General features: G+C 41.0%; 1 protein-coding gene across 1 annotated transcript in view; it reads left to right on the plus strand.

Annotated features, from left to right (window-relative positions):
- LOC124288483 (DNA ligase 1-like) overlaps positions 1-17,392 on the plus strand; it is a 31,346-nt gene that overhangs the window by 3,351 nt on the left and 10,603 nt on the right. The window contains exons 2-7 of the mRNA XM_046725002.1: positions 11,980-12,074; positions 12,639-12,764; positions 14,191-14,261; positions 15,601-15,702; positions 16,650-16,722; positions 17,289-17,385. Of these exons, the coding sequence (XP_046580958.1) occupies positions 11,980-12,074; positions 12,639-12,764; positions 14,191-14,261; positions 15,601-15,702; positions 16,650-16,722; positions 17,289-17,385 (564 nt within the window). The remainder of the gene's footprint in view (positions 1-11,979; positions 12,075-12,638; positions 12,765-14,190; positions 14,262-15,600; positions 15,703-16,649; positions 16,723-17,288; positions 17,386-17,392) is intronic.

A 17,392-nucleotide genomic window follows, 5' to 3' on the forward strand; every position in this document is an offset into this window, starting at 1 on the left:
ATAGAAGTCTACAACCTGTCGGCCCCAGTGTCTGACTGTATATTTCACAATGACTTTGACTTAAGTTGTTATAAGTGACATGTGACACTTGTTTGCTGTTATAAATCTCATGTTTGTTTATAATTTCAGTAGTATACACAATGGGGTTACAGGACCAGGTCCCCCCAAGGGCTCAATTAATTTTTTTTTGAGCCCTTGGGAAGTTCTTAATCCCGTAGCCCCATTGTGTATACTACTACTGAGTTGCATGCAAAATTTGATGAAAATCGGTCGAATAGTTTCTGAAATATTGACTTTTAATTGAGCATGGGATCGGTCTTGCGAAAGGCTAACAATCCAACGTATTGTCGTACTTGTTATATATTATCCTTGCGAGAGGTGTTTTTAGCCGAATGAAACGCAGGTATCGGAAGTCATCACCTCGCTACCGTCTCGGGGGTTGCTTTGAGCGAGCGCCATGGACGAGTATAAGTGTGTGTGTGTCTCTCGGCTCGGCTATGATGATGCACGGCAGGCTGACTAGCGAGGCTACAGATGTCTGAAAGTGAATGAAACGCATCTCTTGGTAGTTTCCTCCCCAGGTCGTCATCTCAGTATCACCGAGCGAGCGCTGTGGGCAAGTCGCAGTGTGTGGCTCGGCTCGGTTGTACAGCCGACTGGCTAGCTGGCTGGCAACGTTATGTTGATTTCCACAAAATCATACCGCATCTCGGCAGTTCTCCGGCCGATCTGCTGCCGTCTCAGTAGCATTGAGCGAGCGCTGTGGGCGAGTTGCAGTATGTATGTGTCGGCTCAACTATTTACCTACAGCTCGCTGAGATGGCTGGCTACGTTATGTTGATGTCCGTGAAACAGTTTATTGTGAATCTCCTATGATTTGTTTGGTTGTCGTAATGAAGGCTTGTCGGGCCTGTTGCTTCCCTTGTTCCATGAATTTTTTTTTCTCTCGTCTTCGCTGATGACGGCGTTTTTACGAGACTTGGTCCGAATCTCTTGTTTCATTCTGTGATATTTTGTGATTTCTGATAGCACCAAACGAAACTCTTCCTCTGAGATTTTAGAGTCGGTGAGCGTGGTGGAAATATGATCGTCTATTGTGTTTAACTTCGCTTCGGCTAGAATTCCAATTTCGTCGTTTTCCAATGCTTCACGTTGCAATCTGCGAGCTATGAACTTAAGGGTCAATCCCATCAACCCTACCCCTCCGGCTGTTATTTCGATGCCTAGCACCATGGGTGCGGCCACGATGGTGGATAATAACCCGATACCTGCTAGGCCTAATCCTATGCTGACTGAAACCAGAGCGCTGTCAACACCTTCCACGGAATTGACGGCCCTGTGATATTTTTTCTGTAATGCCGACCGCGTTTGCGTTCACGTTCCAGTTGTTGTTTGATCTCACATATCTGTCCCAAACGAAACCCGTCTACGGTTTCCAGTGTTTTTGTTACTTCATCCACGACTGGGTACAGTCCCATCCTGTATATATACTCTTTTTTAGAAAAAATATCATTTAATTGGTTTCCGTTAATAACCGATCGATGTATTTGTGGCTGATAAGGTTTAGATTATCGTACACATAAATATTCGAGACATGAATCAGATTATTTTCTATGACACACACTCCATCGAGGCTTATTAAGGGTGTCGATCCCGGTCTTATGACGATACGACACCGTTGGTGATTGTGTCTGGTGAAACAGCGTATTATCCATCCAGTAAAAAGTGTTCGTTCTGACCCACGAGCGTCAGCGAGATAGACATCTACTACGCGTGTGGTGTGTGATTTGATAGTCAAATTTGAATAAAAAATATCCCATTGGCAAATATGAAGCCACGTCGTTTGAAGCTAACATGTTGCCCGCGTGAGCTGGTATTCGTAAAACTTGTACATCAAACTCTGGAGTGAAAGACGTGAGAAGGATCCCGTTGTTCGTAATTTTGGAGACGTAACCATTGTTTTTAAAAGATATGTGGGGTGAGGTGAGGGTCATGTTGATCAACCGGTCTGGCTGTTTGAAGTCTGCTAGTGACACCCGCTCATATACGTTGTCTTTTAAGTGCAGGACGTACAAGGTGTTTTCCTCACCGGGCAGATCGAATTCCTGCGTGTCCCCGAGATCGGCTAGCGTTACTTTGGGATGATGGTTGTTCATCGGTTGTTTTATAAAAAATTACGAAATGGTTTTCAATTGGTTATCAGATAATTCCTCGGACATGCACTTTAAACCCATGAGATGTATGTTGTCAAGTAGGAAAATTTTGGTGAGCGATATCGTGTCTTCCACGGTCACGGTGACTCCCTGCAGACTGGTGTAGGCGTTAACGTTCACCCGCACGTTTGATCCCTTTCACGATTTCGACCACGTCACGCGCCGACGACGGTTCACCAAGGTAGACTTGGATGTACAGCATGGATTTTGCTGGCAGATTTTCCAGGACGTCTACCACGCTGTCGAATTCCGATACCATCTGCAATCCCACGTTTTGCGTCCCGGGTTTGCTCTACAGCATGTGGGCTACTCTTTGCCTCAACGTGCTGACGATCACGCTGCGTCTTTGCGTAGGGACGTAAGCCACGAGAAGCGTTCCGTTGTTCACGACTTTCGTCAGGTAGTGATCTTTGTTGTCGTGAAAACGCAGGGAGAGTCGAGCGTGATGTTGAGATTCCAGTCGATTTGGGAAGGCACTAATTAATACCCATTTGTTGTTGTCGTTGAAGATGAGAGTGTACTGCGTGTTTCTGGAGACGGCTGTGGTCTCGACGTCGTCCAGGTGGAACAGCCTGCCACGGAACGCCTGGATCAGATTGTATCGCGTGTTGTTGACAGCTCCTTCGGTATCGACTAAATCGTTTTTTCCGTTGTTGGCTAACATGACCGTGACGTTCGAGTCGTTCATTTTGAGTTCGGCTCCTACGGGTTTGAAGATTTCTTCGGTGAGTGAGCACACGCTGTAGTAGCCGTCCGTTATTTGGACTCACTGCTTGTGCTCCCACGGGTTTGAAGATTTCTTCGGTGAGTGAGCACACGCTGTAGTAGCCGTCCGTTATTTGGACTCACTGCTTGTGATTCCCGGAAGTGTCACGTACATATTGAAAAGTAGATATGTATACTAAAATATTACAGTTCAAATATGTGTAAACCGGGAGTGTTTTATTCTAAAAGTGATAATATAAGTGCTACCTATCGCATGCAACCGAGTATTGTGGTCGATGCAAAGGATGGTTTACATTTCATAGTTCGGTTCATCGCCGTGTATAAAAATTACGGGTTTTCGGTCACGAATGTGAAAACAGTACACGCTTCGCTTCCACAACCCAATGCAGTTCTGGCAGAATCAATTCAATTTCGCCGTGTGGTGCGCGAACACCGGGTGCGGTGTGACGTTGAACGTGGGCTCAGAGGTTATTCGCGCACGAGGAAAGCCGAGCTCCTCGACCTGCTGGAGGAACACAAACCTGTCGAACTACAGTTTGTGCGGACGAAGGACGCCTTAGGTAAGTATCTGAGAGGCTGGAGGCTGGACGTCGACAAAAACATGCATGTCACGACGTCAAACCGCTGAACTGAACGATCAGGGAAGCCTCAAATTTCAACTCACTGTGAAAATGTTGCTGGACAAACAGCAGATGGACAACCCACCGAGCACGTCCAGCCTTACTTCAGAGGCAAGTAAGAAGTCGCGACTCAACCCGAGTCTACGCGTCCATCGACATCTCGTTTGCACAAATACGAGAATCCCTGGAATGCTACACGCACATGGGCTCGGGCTGGGTCGTGGACACAGTCTATCTGGACATAGCAAACTACGTACCGTTCAAAGGAGGGTCATTCCTAGACTTGCCGCCCTTCTACAAGAAAAAGCAAGCCATGGTCAACGTCAAAAACAAAGGCGATGATTGCATGAGGGTTGCGATCAGATCCGCGAAGTTTCCGGCCAAAGCACATTCAGACAGACTTTCAAGCTATCCCGAAGACGATGGGATCAACTGGGACGGCATAGACGAACCCACCCCCATCTCCCAGGTCACCAAAATCGAAAAACAGAATGACGACATAGCCATCAATATCTTCGGACACGAAGGGAATAAAATGATTGTGCACAGGATCAGCTCCCTCACAAACGAACACCGCAAGACTATCAATATATTCATGTTCCAGCAAGGCGACAAGTATCACTATACGTGGATAAAATATTTCAACAGACTGTTGTACGATCAATTGAAGCATAACGAAAAGAAACACTTCTGCGAAAGGTGCCTGCACCGTGAGGATTGCTGAGGCGTGGGAGAGACGGCCATCCGAATAGACATGCCCGACGAAAAGAAAAACACGCTAAAATTCTTCAACCACAAACATCAAGTGCTCGTGCCTTACGTCATCTACGCCGACTTCGAAGCCCTCATCAAAACCGTCGACACTGTCGCGCCGTCGTCCCCGAAAAAGTTTCTGCGTAAACGGGTTTGGTTTGGTTACGTGGTTGTTCGATCTGACGGAGAAACGGACGCTCCCGCGGTCTACCGAGGTCCCGACGAGAAACCAAGATAAAATCATCAGGAAACAGTTGTACACCATCGTCCCCAAGTGTATGACCCAAGACGACTGGCAAAGTCATAAGAAATCTAAGAATTGCCACATGTGTGACGAAACCCTGAACGGGGATCTCGTGAGAGATCACTGCCAGTGCAACTTGAAGCTCAAAATCAACCCCAAGACCATCAAAATCCCTGTCGTGTTTCACAATGTTCGCAGTTATGATTCTCACCTGATCATGCAACCCATCGCGAAGATCGACGGCAACATAACGTGCATACCAACAACATGGAAAAATACATCTCGTTCTCGTAAGACGGTCTGAGATTTATCGATAGCGTTCAGTTCCTGCTGTCGTCTCTAGACAGTCTGGTGAACGCCAACGACACAGACGACTTCGACATCACCAATGAATACACCGACACCGAGATTTGACCCCTGCTGCTGAGGAGGGGCGTCTACCCCTACGAGTACATGGACGATTGGTCTAAGTTCGATGAGACTCGATTACCTCCCAATGACCGCTTTTACAGCAACTTGACCGATTCCAATATCTCTCAAGACGATTACGCGCACGCGATTAACGTGTGGGACAAACTGGGCTGCAAGAATTTGGGCGATTACCACGACCTGTACATGAAAACGGACGTGCTGTTGCTGGCCGACGTGTTTGAATTATTACTGTACATATCACTGTAAGTCTTTATTAACATTTAACTATTTGACAGCAACATTTGTTGCATAGAAACAGCTAAGTAATTGTTGCCTACATTAAAAGTAACATGAGGCGTCTTTATTGTGATGAATACATAGTTACAGCTTTGATGAAAATGCTTAGAAAAAGTAACCACTTGCTCTTTGGCATTCTGTAGTACTAGTAAATACATGCGTTGTCCGCCATGTTTGTTTGCCTGGTGGAGGGTACCATTGTGCAGTTTTGTCTCTGTCAGTGTAGCACCAGGGAACCAGGATGCAGCATTACCAACTTTGTCAATCAATCTAGACTAACAACTAGTCTCTGATATGAACATATTTTACAGAAAAAAAAGTTCCTAGTAAAAAAAAAATATATAATGAAAAGGAGACCTGAGACTTTCGTCAAAGCTGTGGAAATCTACACTTGCCACATTTTCTAGACTTGTGTGGTGCTTTCTTGGATATATTTGGCTTGAGGTTCTGTATGACAGACTTTCAAACAATCAGGAAGTAGGATTTACTTTAAAAAGTTTTCTCAAATAAGTTTTTTCCGGGGTCTCACAGTTTCAACAATTTATTTGTTTAAACCTACATTGACCTGGGTCCCGATCCACAAAGTGTGGAAGACTCCGGGAAGTTTATGTTCATGATAATAGTCATCACTTTAAAGTAGCAAGTTGCATCATGTTATACATATCTGCAATAACAACCTGGATAGGAAAATCTGAAAAATGACGCCAACCAATTGTTTTCGATGATTGGTCGTTGGTAATGAAACAATCATCAATTGTGAGATTTCAACCAATTCCCAACACTAGCTTGTACGCACCAAACCAGCAATCCTTACACTGCTGTAGCCATGACCTGTATTATGTGAAGGTGGGTCATGGCAGCAATGGTACTTCAATCAAGGGACCCCCTGAATATTTAACTTTTTTAACATGAGTTGTGAACCCTCTGGATTCTCATGCTCACTTTCCCTGATGTTGATGACTCATTAAACATTCAAGCATGTCTGCATCATACTGTTCCATCATGATCGCAGGTCACATGTATTTGGAACAATGAATAACACAAGGACATGCTTCTGTGCTATGATGATTGATAGACTGTGACGCTGTTGTTTCAAAGCGTTGACATGTAAGGGATTTGTGATATTCTGAAGGGCTTGATCTGTATTTGTTGTTTTGGTTTGTTTGTTCTTTTATACCTAACTCAGCAATTTTCCAGTTAGGTGATGGTAGTATTTAAACAATCTGCTCTGGGCCAAACAATCCAGTGATTGACATTATGAACCTACAAGAAGGATATGATGACATACAATCATCTTAGTTACCTGTGGACAAGTTGAAAACTTTTCTCCATTGTACAGACTCCGGCTTAGAATAGACCAGACAATCAAGTGGTCAACAGCATGAGCATCGATCTATGCAATTGGGTTACGATGATATGTGTCAACCAAGTCAGCGAACCTGACCACCCGATCCCGTTAGTCACCTCTTACGACAAGCATGGTTTACTGAAGGTCTAATTCTAACCCGGATCTTCACATGCTAGCTCTTAATGAAGCAGATCTAGATTTTTCTTTGCTTCAGGTCTGAATCTCATTGGGGCTCCTTTACGATTTAAATAGAATTATTTGTTTCTATTAAAAATATATATGTAAAGAAACAAAGCATTAGTCAGCATCTCCCAGCATCTACTGCTAGTTGTAAGTCTTGAATTGATTGATCAAGTAGACAGACACTGACAATGTCTGACATGTCACATTGTGTGTAGTCCTGCCCTGTCATCTTGGATTGTTGCTTGTAACATCAATCACTGGATTGTCTGGTCCCAACTCTTGTGGATGAGCTGTGATTAGGGCTGTGACGATGCATCAAACTATCTATGGATTGCAATTGTGGAATCTCCGATAGCAATTAATCGATGGTAGAAACGAAAAACTATTGATGCATTGATAGTATATGTGACTATCGATAGTTTAGTAATTGACTTACCCTCAATAGTCACCCCTAGCTGTGATATTGCTGAAATATTTTTATCATAGCAAGCGAATATTCAAACAAAACTAACAAAAGTCTTCAGAAGCAGAAATCTCTTTGATGTTTTGATTATCTTGTTAATCTGAAATGTCTGAAATGAGAGCGGACCCAGCCGCCTTGCATTCCTTGAGTGTGTCCTATGGTATTTATATTTTGGTACCTACTAAATATTTTATAGAGTTGGCCATTCTCAATGCTTTTTTGGCCAAGTGAAAACTGTGTGAAATGAGAAGTTTTCTCCAAATCTATAAAGTTATTTTAATGAAAGTTTGCATGGATATCTAAGATATCTTGTGAAGAATGAATTTGACAACTGGTTCCATAAATAATTGTTTTGATGCTTGTCATGTTTTTGAACGACTCTTTCCATGCCCTAGTACATTTTCTTAATGGCTCTCCCTGCAAAGATTTGTTGTGGATGTAGTTTATATTTCACCATAAAATTCCATTTTCACATTACTCTTGTGAGTAAGTGTATTATTTTGTTATGGCCTTCTATTAGAAGCTGTCCATTATTCACCCTGACCCACCCTAACATAAAATACATGAATGGTCCCTAAGCACCCCTTGATTAGCTTCAAAACCAGTCTGTTGGTAATCTCTGTAAGCACCCCTGTTATATGAAAAATATACATGATTGTGTACCAGGGTACATTTCACATTGTTTGCAGAAAATGCTGCAGAATGGGTATGTAATTGCTGGCCTAATTAAATGCCAAGTGACTGTTATTGAAAACGATTGTTTCATCAACAGTATAGTGAATATGTCTGATGCATAAAGTTTGTTTTGCAACAAAGACTAAACTGACAATGTTGACAAATTGAGATAAAGAAGCTAAACTTGGGTCATTCTTGATGGAGTCTGTCCAATTAATGAGTCTTATATTGAATCACGGTATGCTTCAATTTCTGCTTCTGTCCAACACAATAAATAATGTTGGACTAATGAAGGGGTGACATTTGATTTTCAGTGTTAGATGATGTTAATGTAGAATCAAGACTATTCCACATGACACTGCAAGTGATAGCAGGGTACAACAGTCTAACATATTTAAGAGATATCAAACACTCAAGAAAATTGTCAATTCTTTACCTATTCCAATGCATTACAAAATCTTTGATGTTTTTCCAAGGCCTAAGGATTATAGTTTTAGACCAAACATGGTATTAATTCAGTACATCCCAGGAAGCATACAGGAAGTTCTGGATAGCTGGAGAATACAGTGTATATGACATGGACATGAATAAACTCTAAAGATTCCCTGTTCAGAGTAAAGACAATTCTTCACCTGTTTCATCATTTGAGTTACCTGAGTTCACACCCTATACTTTGGATTTCCCCACGAATGTGTTCATACCTGATTGGCTGTACACTGAGTCATGCAGTATGGAGCTAAAAATAGCGTCTTCCTTAGCAGTGTTTTGGGTGTTGATCAACTGCAGGAGATTGTGGTGGTTCATAGACAGGATTCCTGTTGCTTTTGTAAATGAACATCAACTTTAATGAAGACGCAGTTTCACGATGCTTTCTGCAAGAGGTATGCAACTCTGTTAATTGACTGTTACCTGTGGTTGAGGCTTGAAGGGTGTGAGAGGTGCAATGAGGTTAACCTTTCATCATCTGTGAGGAAGTTTGTCGTGTGACTATAGCTATGGCTTAGGTTATCAACATTTTTGTTCTGGAAATTAATACTGAGCTGTGCTCTTTTGTAGCTGAAATTCATATGAATTGCTTTGAAATATGGACCATGACAACCAAATTTGACTAAATATTTTGATCATTATTCAAATTCAAATGCACACACAAATTACTCATAAATGTATTTTTATATCATTGTAATGTGCTGACAAAGTAATATTTACTGGTTTACACAAACTACTGGGAATGTAATATTTCTTACTCATGTTGTCATCACTTTTAGCAAATGTACTTGGGCGTATTCTCATTAGCAGAAATTCATAAAAGTGGCTTAAAAAATATGGATCATGACCTTATTTGATAGTTGTTTTAAGCATTATTAAAGACCAAATATTAATCCTAAATGTATTTTTATAATATTCATGTACTGTGCAGATACTTACACAAACAAACGATTAATGTAAAATTTCTTTCAGTCATCACTTTTAGCAAATGTACTTGGGTGTATTCTCATTAGCAGATGTGTGTATATTGGATGAGTCTTTGGAATGTTTGAAATTTGAGAAAGAAATGTTAAGAGAGTCCTCTAAATCATACTGTCAGAAACCTGAAGGCCCGGAATAAACCCTGTTTATTTTAAACATATATCTCTGGTATTTGCACACATGCAAATCTGCACTTGGTGTGTGGTCAGGTATTTATTTGTGAGCTGGGGTGGTATGTGGGTATTATTTAGGGTATATTCAGAAGGATTCATTAAGCATTTATTAGTTAGCTGTTATGAAGATTTAAAATATTTAATACAAACAAAATCGAAGGCTGAATATATTTGTTGGTATCGATTCTTTGTCATCACAGTCATGTTCAATAGAAGTTAGCATGTTATTAAAAAATTGTGTACGGTAGCTTTTGATGAAATGGATACCTGAGTGATTAACAAAACCAAGTTAGATTTCTTTAAGAAATATGAGTGTCACTCCACGACATCACCAAAACTCAATGATAAGCTCCTTTTGCTGATGAAATGTTGACCCTCGACCCTGACAACACGGACTTGGCTCTTGGCCAAGCACATGCTGAAAGCTGCCACATGGGCAGAAATAGGTCATGCTGTCACTAATTATAGTAATGATGTAATACTGCCTGAGCTTTGTGGAGGTGTTCATTCATATATTGCTGTACCTGCATTTTATAGCCACACATTTCTCTGTAGTTTATATGTTTTAATGATTTCCAAGTCAGGAATGCAACCTTCTGGTTTATTTGTTAAGAAAACCTGTGGTGATGCTCGCTTGACCTCCTTACCTCCCTGTGTGAGTTGACCAAGAGGTTTTTGAGGTCAGGCTTGGGGACAGCATTTACTGTTTGTGGTAAATTGCTAATAATGCCCTTCACTGATTTCCTAGCTCAACATTCAGTCATTTTTAGACCACCATGATGTAACTGGAATATTCCTGACCGTTAAGCAAAGTAATTTCAAATACTTGCATGAAAGATGTTGAATAAAAAAACTAAGATTTCTATCAAAGCCCATATTGTATCTTTCCCTATCAAAAAGTAGAACAGTGATCAAGTTGTATTGATGATATGATTAATTATCAGATTGTCAATTTTTTTCCAACATTATCAGCACTCAACTTTTGCCATCATAACCATAGTTGTGAACAATGAAATTATATTTTCAAAAGAACATAAACAGGGGTGGAAATAACCCATTGCCCGACGTCCGAGTCCGGTGTTTATTTCTGGTGGGCAAGCAAATTTGTATATCACACTGTACCGGTGTCCAGTTGACTTTCCAATGTTAATTACTTATGTTGTTTATTTAAAAAATCAACAAGAAGACGGCCGGTATAGTGGAAAACTTATCAGGGCAAGTGATTTTACGTGTGATACTGTAACAGAGTACACTAGCAATTTTAAAGTTATTTCCACCCCTGATGAATGAATATGACACTAGTCCTTCAATTTAAAGGATATTACTTTAATGTCGTCGTGACAGTGACCTTGACGTATAAGGGACCATTAATTGCTGTGCAGAATTGTATCCCTTTACCAGAAATGTTATGTTGGTTTATATTCAGGTTGCCCCTGATCATGGTTGTCTGTAGTCAGGACTCAGCACTATACAGATGCTCATAGGTTTCCACAAAGTAGTATATAGCTTAGCACCTGAATACACCATGGCATTTAGAAAGTGGTCAAATGTAACATATGTTATGTTTGGGATTACACTTTCTCAGTAAAGTACCGATTAGTGGTGGTCCGATTAATTGAAATAATCGAAGATTGGTCTCTGTGACTAAAGATTGGTCACTGCGACTAAACGACGAAGCAATCGATCATGTTTTCTCTTGACGAACACAATTTTGGAACATATGTTTGCATTAACAATACTTTTCACAAAGCTGGTTGTGTCTGTTCCATTATTTAGGACTAGAAGCTCGTTCCAAGTCATGATTGAATTTATCTTAATGACTTAAAGGAAATTTATGTTCCTAACATACTAGTCATCCTTTAAAGATGTGAAATTTGCAAATGCTTTGTGTGCAATCTAAAAAACACCCCAAAGAACTACCTGTTTTTTCTTTACTTTTTGTGCATTAACATAACTGGAAAAAATTGAAAAATGACGCTAACCAATTATTTTCGATGATTGATCGGTTGTAATGAACCAGTCATCAATTATGAGATTTTACCAAATTCACAACACTAGTACCGATTGTAATACTTTTGTTGGGTTGAGTCCCATCTGGGATTCAAACTCAAACCCTCAGAGTCAGGCACCTATTCACCAGCACATAAAGTCAGACGCCTAATCTGCTCAGCCACTGTGGCTTCTACAAAGTCGTCACACTTTGTGTGCTGGCGATTAGGTGCCTGACTGAGGGTGTGGGTTCAAATTGGAAGAGACAGAGGCACTGGGCTGGGCTAAAGCCACAATGTCATACACTCACTTTGAATGTTTCAGGTGAGCATCTCTGCCTTGAATTACATTTCTTTGTTCTTAATCTTAATCCTATTAAAGTTTTACTTAATATTATCCTTATTTATCTCTCCCCAGAGCCATTACGGCGGACACGCCCACCAAGCAAAAAGCGATTGGATGATGAGGTGGATGCTCTCATGGTAGAGATCCGTGAGAAGGAAGCAGAACTTGTATCCTTGCAATCAGAACTGGACTTAATAGCTGACTAAATGACCCATTTTAGGATGATTAGCAATGTGTTTGGTTGAAGTATTATTGTAAATAGAACAAGGTTTCTTCAGTGGGTTTTCTTCAAGTGATGAATGATCTAGGATAGAACTCTGAGTGTATTATTAATTCAAATTTCATCTAGAGGTCTGACCTAAGAAGGTCCGTGTTAGAATTGATCTTCTGTAACCCATACTTGTTGTAAGATGTGACTAACGGGATCGGGTGGTCAGGCTCGCTGACTTGGTTGACACGTCATCGGTTCCCAATTGTGCAGATCGATGCTCATGCTGTTGATCACTGGATTGTCTGGTCCAGACTCGATTTTTTACAGACTGCCGCCATATAGCTGGAATATTGCTGAGTGCAGAGTAAAACTAAACTCACTCATTCACTCACTCACTCATCTAAAGGTCTTATTAATAGCTCAGCTTTGAACATTATTTGAAGAATAATATATTATTCTGAGGTATGTTGGTATACGTAAAGCTTAAATTCTTCAGTAAAGATGCCTTGACTGGATGCAGAAATCAATTGGAGGTCGAGGTGAGGATTCCCTGAAGAATATAAGAGCAGAGAAAGACGCTACCTTTGAGCGGAGGAAGAAGGTAGATTCTGACCTGAAAACCCTCAATCAGGCCATAACGCAGAAGGTAAGATGGCGAACGTTGTTATTAAACATTTAGAACAGGCCTCCTGGGGTTCTGGGTAAGACTACATCTCCAGCAGCCTGTGCTGACATCAGAAATAAATCAGATTGTGGTGACATACTCAGTCACCTGGTTTATTGTCATACCCTGATTGGGTGGATTCTAGTTAATGACATCAGGTAGCCAATCACACAATTTGTTTATCAGAGTATGTTGATTAAACACTCATATGTTCTCAAAGAGCAGTTCCGGATACAGTTATCTGGAAAATAATTTCCAGTTGACAGAGAGCTCCTGCTGGCACATAATGCGTAACATTGTACAAGTATAACATGAGTACCTGGACTTGATTACATACAGGCTGCTGGAATATTGCTGGAATATTGCTGAGAGCTATGCTTGCATATTTTTACCATTTGACTATATAAGCAGATTTATGTTATGCTTAACATGCAAGATAAACCGATAAACATTTTGATTGTTTCATAAACAAAGTATGTATTTAAGTGGTCAGAACTTGCAGTAGTTAGTGTCAATAGGTATGAAGTGTATTGTAGTTTTATGTTCCTCAAGTTGACAAGGGTAAATTATGTTCAGCCTTGTGTTTAATTGTAGTAGACTGTATTCGTATTGAGCCAAATTGACTCTATATCAGATTCATATTAGAATCTCTATATTGGACTTGCCATGTTACATAGGGTTACTTATTATCCCCTGCCGTGCGTTTAGCGCGAAGCGGGGGATATAGTATTAGGCTCCGTCCGTCCGTCCGTCCGTCCGTCCGTCCGTCCGTCCGTACGAATTGGAATATCTTAAGAACCGTTCTCTAGATTCTTTTCATATTTGGTACCTAGGTTCATCACAGTATAAGAAAGGTCCAAGTCAGGTGTGGTGACCTTGACCTTCATTTCAAGGTCACAAGGGGACTTTCACGTTTTACCTGCATGTTAAGCTATCTCAAGAACCGTTTACTGGATTTTCTTCATATTTAATACAAAGCTTTATCTAGGGAAGGCGCAGGGCCCAGTCGATTTTGGTGACCTTCACATAATTTTCAAGGTCACAGAGACACTTTAAAGATTTCAGCATGTTAAATTGCATGTTAAGATAGTCAGCAAGATATCGCAAAAAATATTCAGTGGATTTTCTTCATATTTGACACCAAGCTTATTGAGGGAAGGCCAAGGGCCCAGTCAATTTTGGTGACCTTCACATAATTTTTAGGGTCACGAGGGCACTTTGAAGGTTTCAGCATGTTAACCTGAATTGTCAGCAAGATATTTCAAGAACGGTTCACTGGAATTTCTTCATAGACTTTCAAGACCTCACTTGAATGTTTTTCAATAAGCAATTTTTTAGTACTAGTTTTGTATATTAATTGCGGCGGGGGGTTATGTCACCTTAGTGACAATGCTTGTTGTGTTTTCAGATGAATGCTCTGTCCAAATTGCAGTCCAGCCTCCACTACACTACGGAGGAGAAGCACAATGATGCCATCAGGTATTACCTTACCTCACATAGAAATGTTGTTTTCTGATTGTCTGAGCCAATCAATGTACCCTGCTTACAAGTGAGTAACATTCCCTATTTTACCCGCTGGAAATGCCAAACTGTGGGAATTCGTTTGGTACTTTAGTGGTGGTGTTTGGGCTGTTGCCTAACTTCAGTACTCGAGAGTGGAAGGTCGCGGGTTCGATCCCTGACCGCGTCATACCAAAAGACGTGAAAATATGGTACTTGTTGGTCCCTGCCTGGCGTTCGGCATTAATGGGTACAACAAGGACTGGTCGGCTCGGAGTCAGTATAATGTGTCTGAGTGGGGTATTCATGCTTCACTGCGGCATGGTATCTCAGTGGGCTAGCACTATAAAACCAGCTTAAGTCTGGGCTAGTACAAGCAGCCGCACATACACATACACACACATGCACGTCGTCATATGAGCGAAATATTCTCAAGCACGTCGTTACACCCAATTTCACCTCACCTCACCTCACCTCACCTCACTTCAGTACTCCTTATTTTAATCCAATACCCGTGCTTCAAACATTGATGTACCCTCTATGTTTGTTATGTTCCCTGGGCCTGAAGCTCCCTGTCCCCCATGAACAACTTATAATGTTGTGATCACCTGAGGTACAACTACAACATAGCAACAGCGTCAAGATTATTTGGAACATTTTGTCCTCAATAACCCTGGCAACCTACTGCTTGTCATACCAATCAACATAAATGAAGTGGGTTGTCAAACTTGATGAATTGGTTGAGTGTGTGTGTCATTTTACCTTGACAGTATTGCTCATAACATCAATCACAGATTTGCCTGGTCCAAAAGTGTGGAACTTATGGAATATCCATGATGTGTTGATGATAAAACAATTCCAAACCAGTAACGCAGTGTTGTGTATGTTAATCACAATTGTTTTGTAAGGCACACATAGTAATAGCAGGGATTTACAGGATGCGAATTCCTGTGTCCTTTACGCATAAAAGTTGACAATGGACGCAACAAAATTTAGTAGCGTGTCCACAGGGACTCAGAAAAAGTCAAATACATAAAAATTCCCATCAAGTAACAATAAGTTATCACTGAGTTTGCTACTAGCTGGGCTGTGGTATTATTTGCAATTTAATTACTGTAACAATGTGATGATCATGATACACAATACAATAACAGTATTAATAATAATATTTAAGTGTCTGGGATCCCATTTTGTTGTCCAGGATCACTGAAGGGACCCTCAAATACAGGACTCCATGTAAATCCCTGGTAAATAGTACAACAGAACATATGTTTAAGCTTTGAATGATGTCTATTGCACTAAATATTTATTCTTGTAGGAAACTGGAGTGGAACATGAAGGTACAGAACTTCAAACTGTCACAGGAAAAGAAGATTGTTGCTGAGATAGACAGCTTGAAGAGATCCAAGAAAATGCTGAGGTTTGTTATGTCAACTGTTTGTCCATGAATTGAACATATATTCAGCCATATTGTTATGGACATGAAAATGATGTGTCTACATATGTCAGATGGTAAAGGTTTTCTGCAGTAATAAAGGATTAATCATCTTATGTTTGTAAGAGTATCAAATGATACAATATATTCTCCTAATTTTGATTGGCACACAAGAGGCTGAATTTAACATGAAATGTACTTTCAAGTAGTAAGTAGTAATAATTGATTACCAGAAAGCTGATTGTCTACAGCAGAATCAACCCGTGAAGATCCGGGGTAGAATAGGTCTTCAGCAATCCAGGCTTGCCACAAAAGGCAACTATGCTTGTCGTAAGAGGCAACTATCGGGATCGGTTGGTCAGGCTCGCTGACTTGATTGACACATGTCATCGCTTCCCAATTGCACAGATCGATGCTCATGCTGTTAATCACTGGATTGTCTGATCCAGTCTCGATTATTTACAGACCGCTGCCATAGAGCTGGAATATTGCTGAGAGTGGCATAAAACTAAACTCACTCACTCACTCACTCTACAGCAGAATCAGTGTCTTCATCTAAGGTTGTTGGGATTTACATGGGTAAACTGTGTGAAGACTATTTGTTGTGTTCCCCATAGGGATATTACTAAAATATTGCCATCACAAGGGTGGAAATAAACCCATTGCCCGACGTCAAAGTCCAGTGTTTTTTTCTGTCGGGCAAGCAGATTTGTATATTACACTGTACCGGTGTCCAGTTGACTTTACAACATTAATTATGTTGTTTATTTTAAAAAATCAACAAGAAAACGGATGTTATAGTGGAAAAATTATCAGGGCAAGTGATTTTACATGTGCCACTGTTCCGGAGTACACTAGCAATTTTAAAGTTATTTCCACCCCTGCATCACCACAGAGGCATAAATGCTCTCTCACTGTGTGTTGTGTTTCAGTTCCTACCTGTCTATGAAGAAGGAGATTGATGAGAGTCGGGACAGACAGCGGCGTATGAGGGAGGAGCGCGACGTGAGTGCAGCTCTGTCATATGTTGAGGGGCAGTGGGAGAGTCTAGTTGTTAATGTGTTTGCTGTTCACACTGAACGCCTCAGTTTGCTTCCACACACGGGACATGTATGAAGCCTATTCCTGGTGTGTCCTGCATTGTTGCTTAAAATCCCTGAAATGGTAACTTGAACTGAAGTGACCATTGGCTAGCACTGTAAATTTATTTTTGTGTGAGATGTTCTATATATCAGAGTGGGATATTTCTTAACTGTTTGAATAAAAATACCTCAATTTCTTTGTGAACTTTTCCACTTCAGCTCTGTATAATTGATATTTGGCCCATCATTTAGTCATTGATTGGTCACTTGGCATTTATATCATTCTGGGGCGCTGGGGTAGCCTAGTGGTTAAAGTGCTCGCTCGTCACGCCGAAGACCCGGGTTCGATTCCCCACGTGGGTACAATGTGTTAAGCCCATTTCTGGTGTCCCCTGCCGTGATAGTGCTGGAATATTGCTAAAAGCGGTGTAAAACTAAACTCAATCACTCACTCATATACTGAGATTGCACTGTAATCTACCTTTCCAGCACTACTTCCGTACTGTCAACCAGTTGAAGGCTAAGGAAGAGGACATCAGAAAGAAAAACTCCGCCAACAAATCGCGGGCAGAAGTACTTAAAAAAGGTAACTA

Source organism: Haliotis rubra, unplaced genomic scaffold (genome assembly GCF_003918875.1).
Source record: "Haliotis rubra isolate DU_JTF1 unplaced genomic scaffold, ASM391887v1 Scf419, whole genome shotgun sequence".
NCBI lineage: Eukaryota > Metazoa > Mollusca > Gastropoda > Lepetellida > Haliotidae > Haliotis > Haliotis rubra.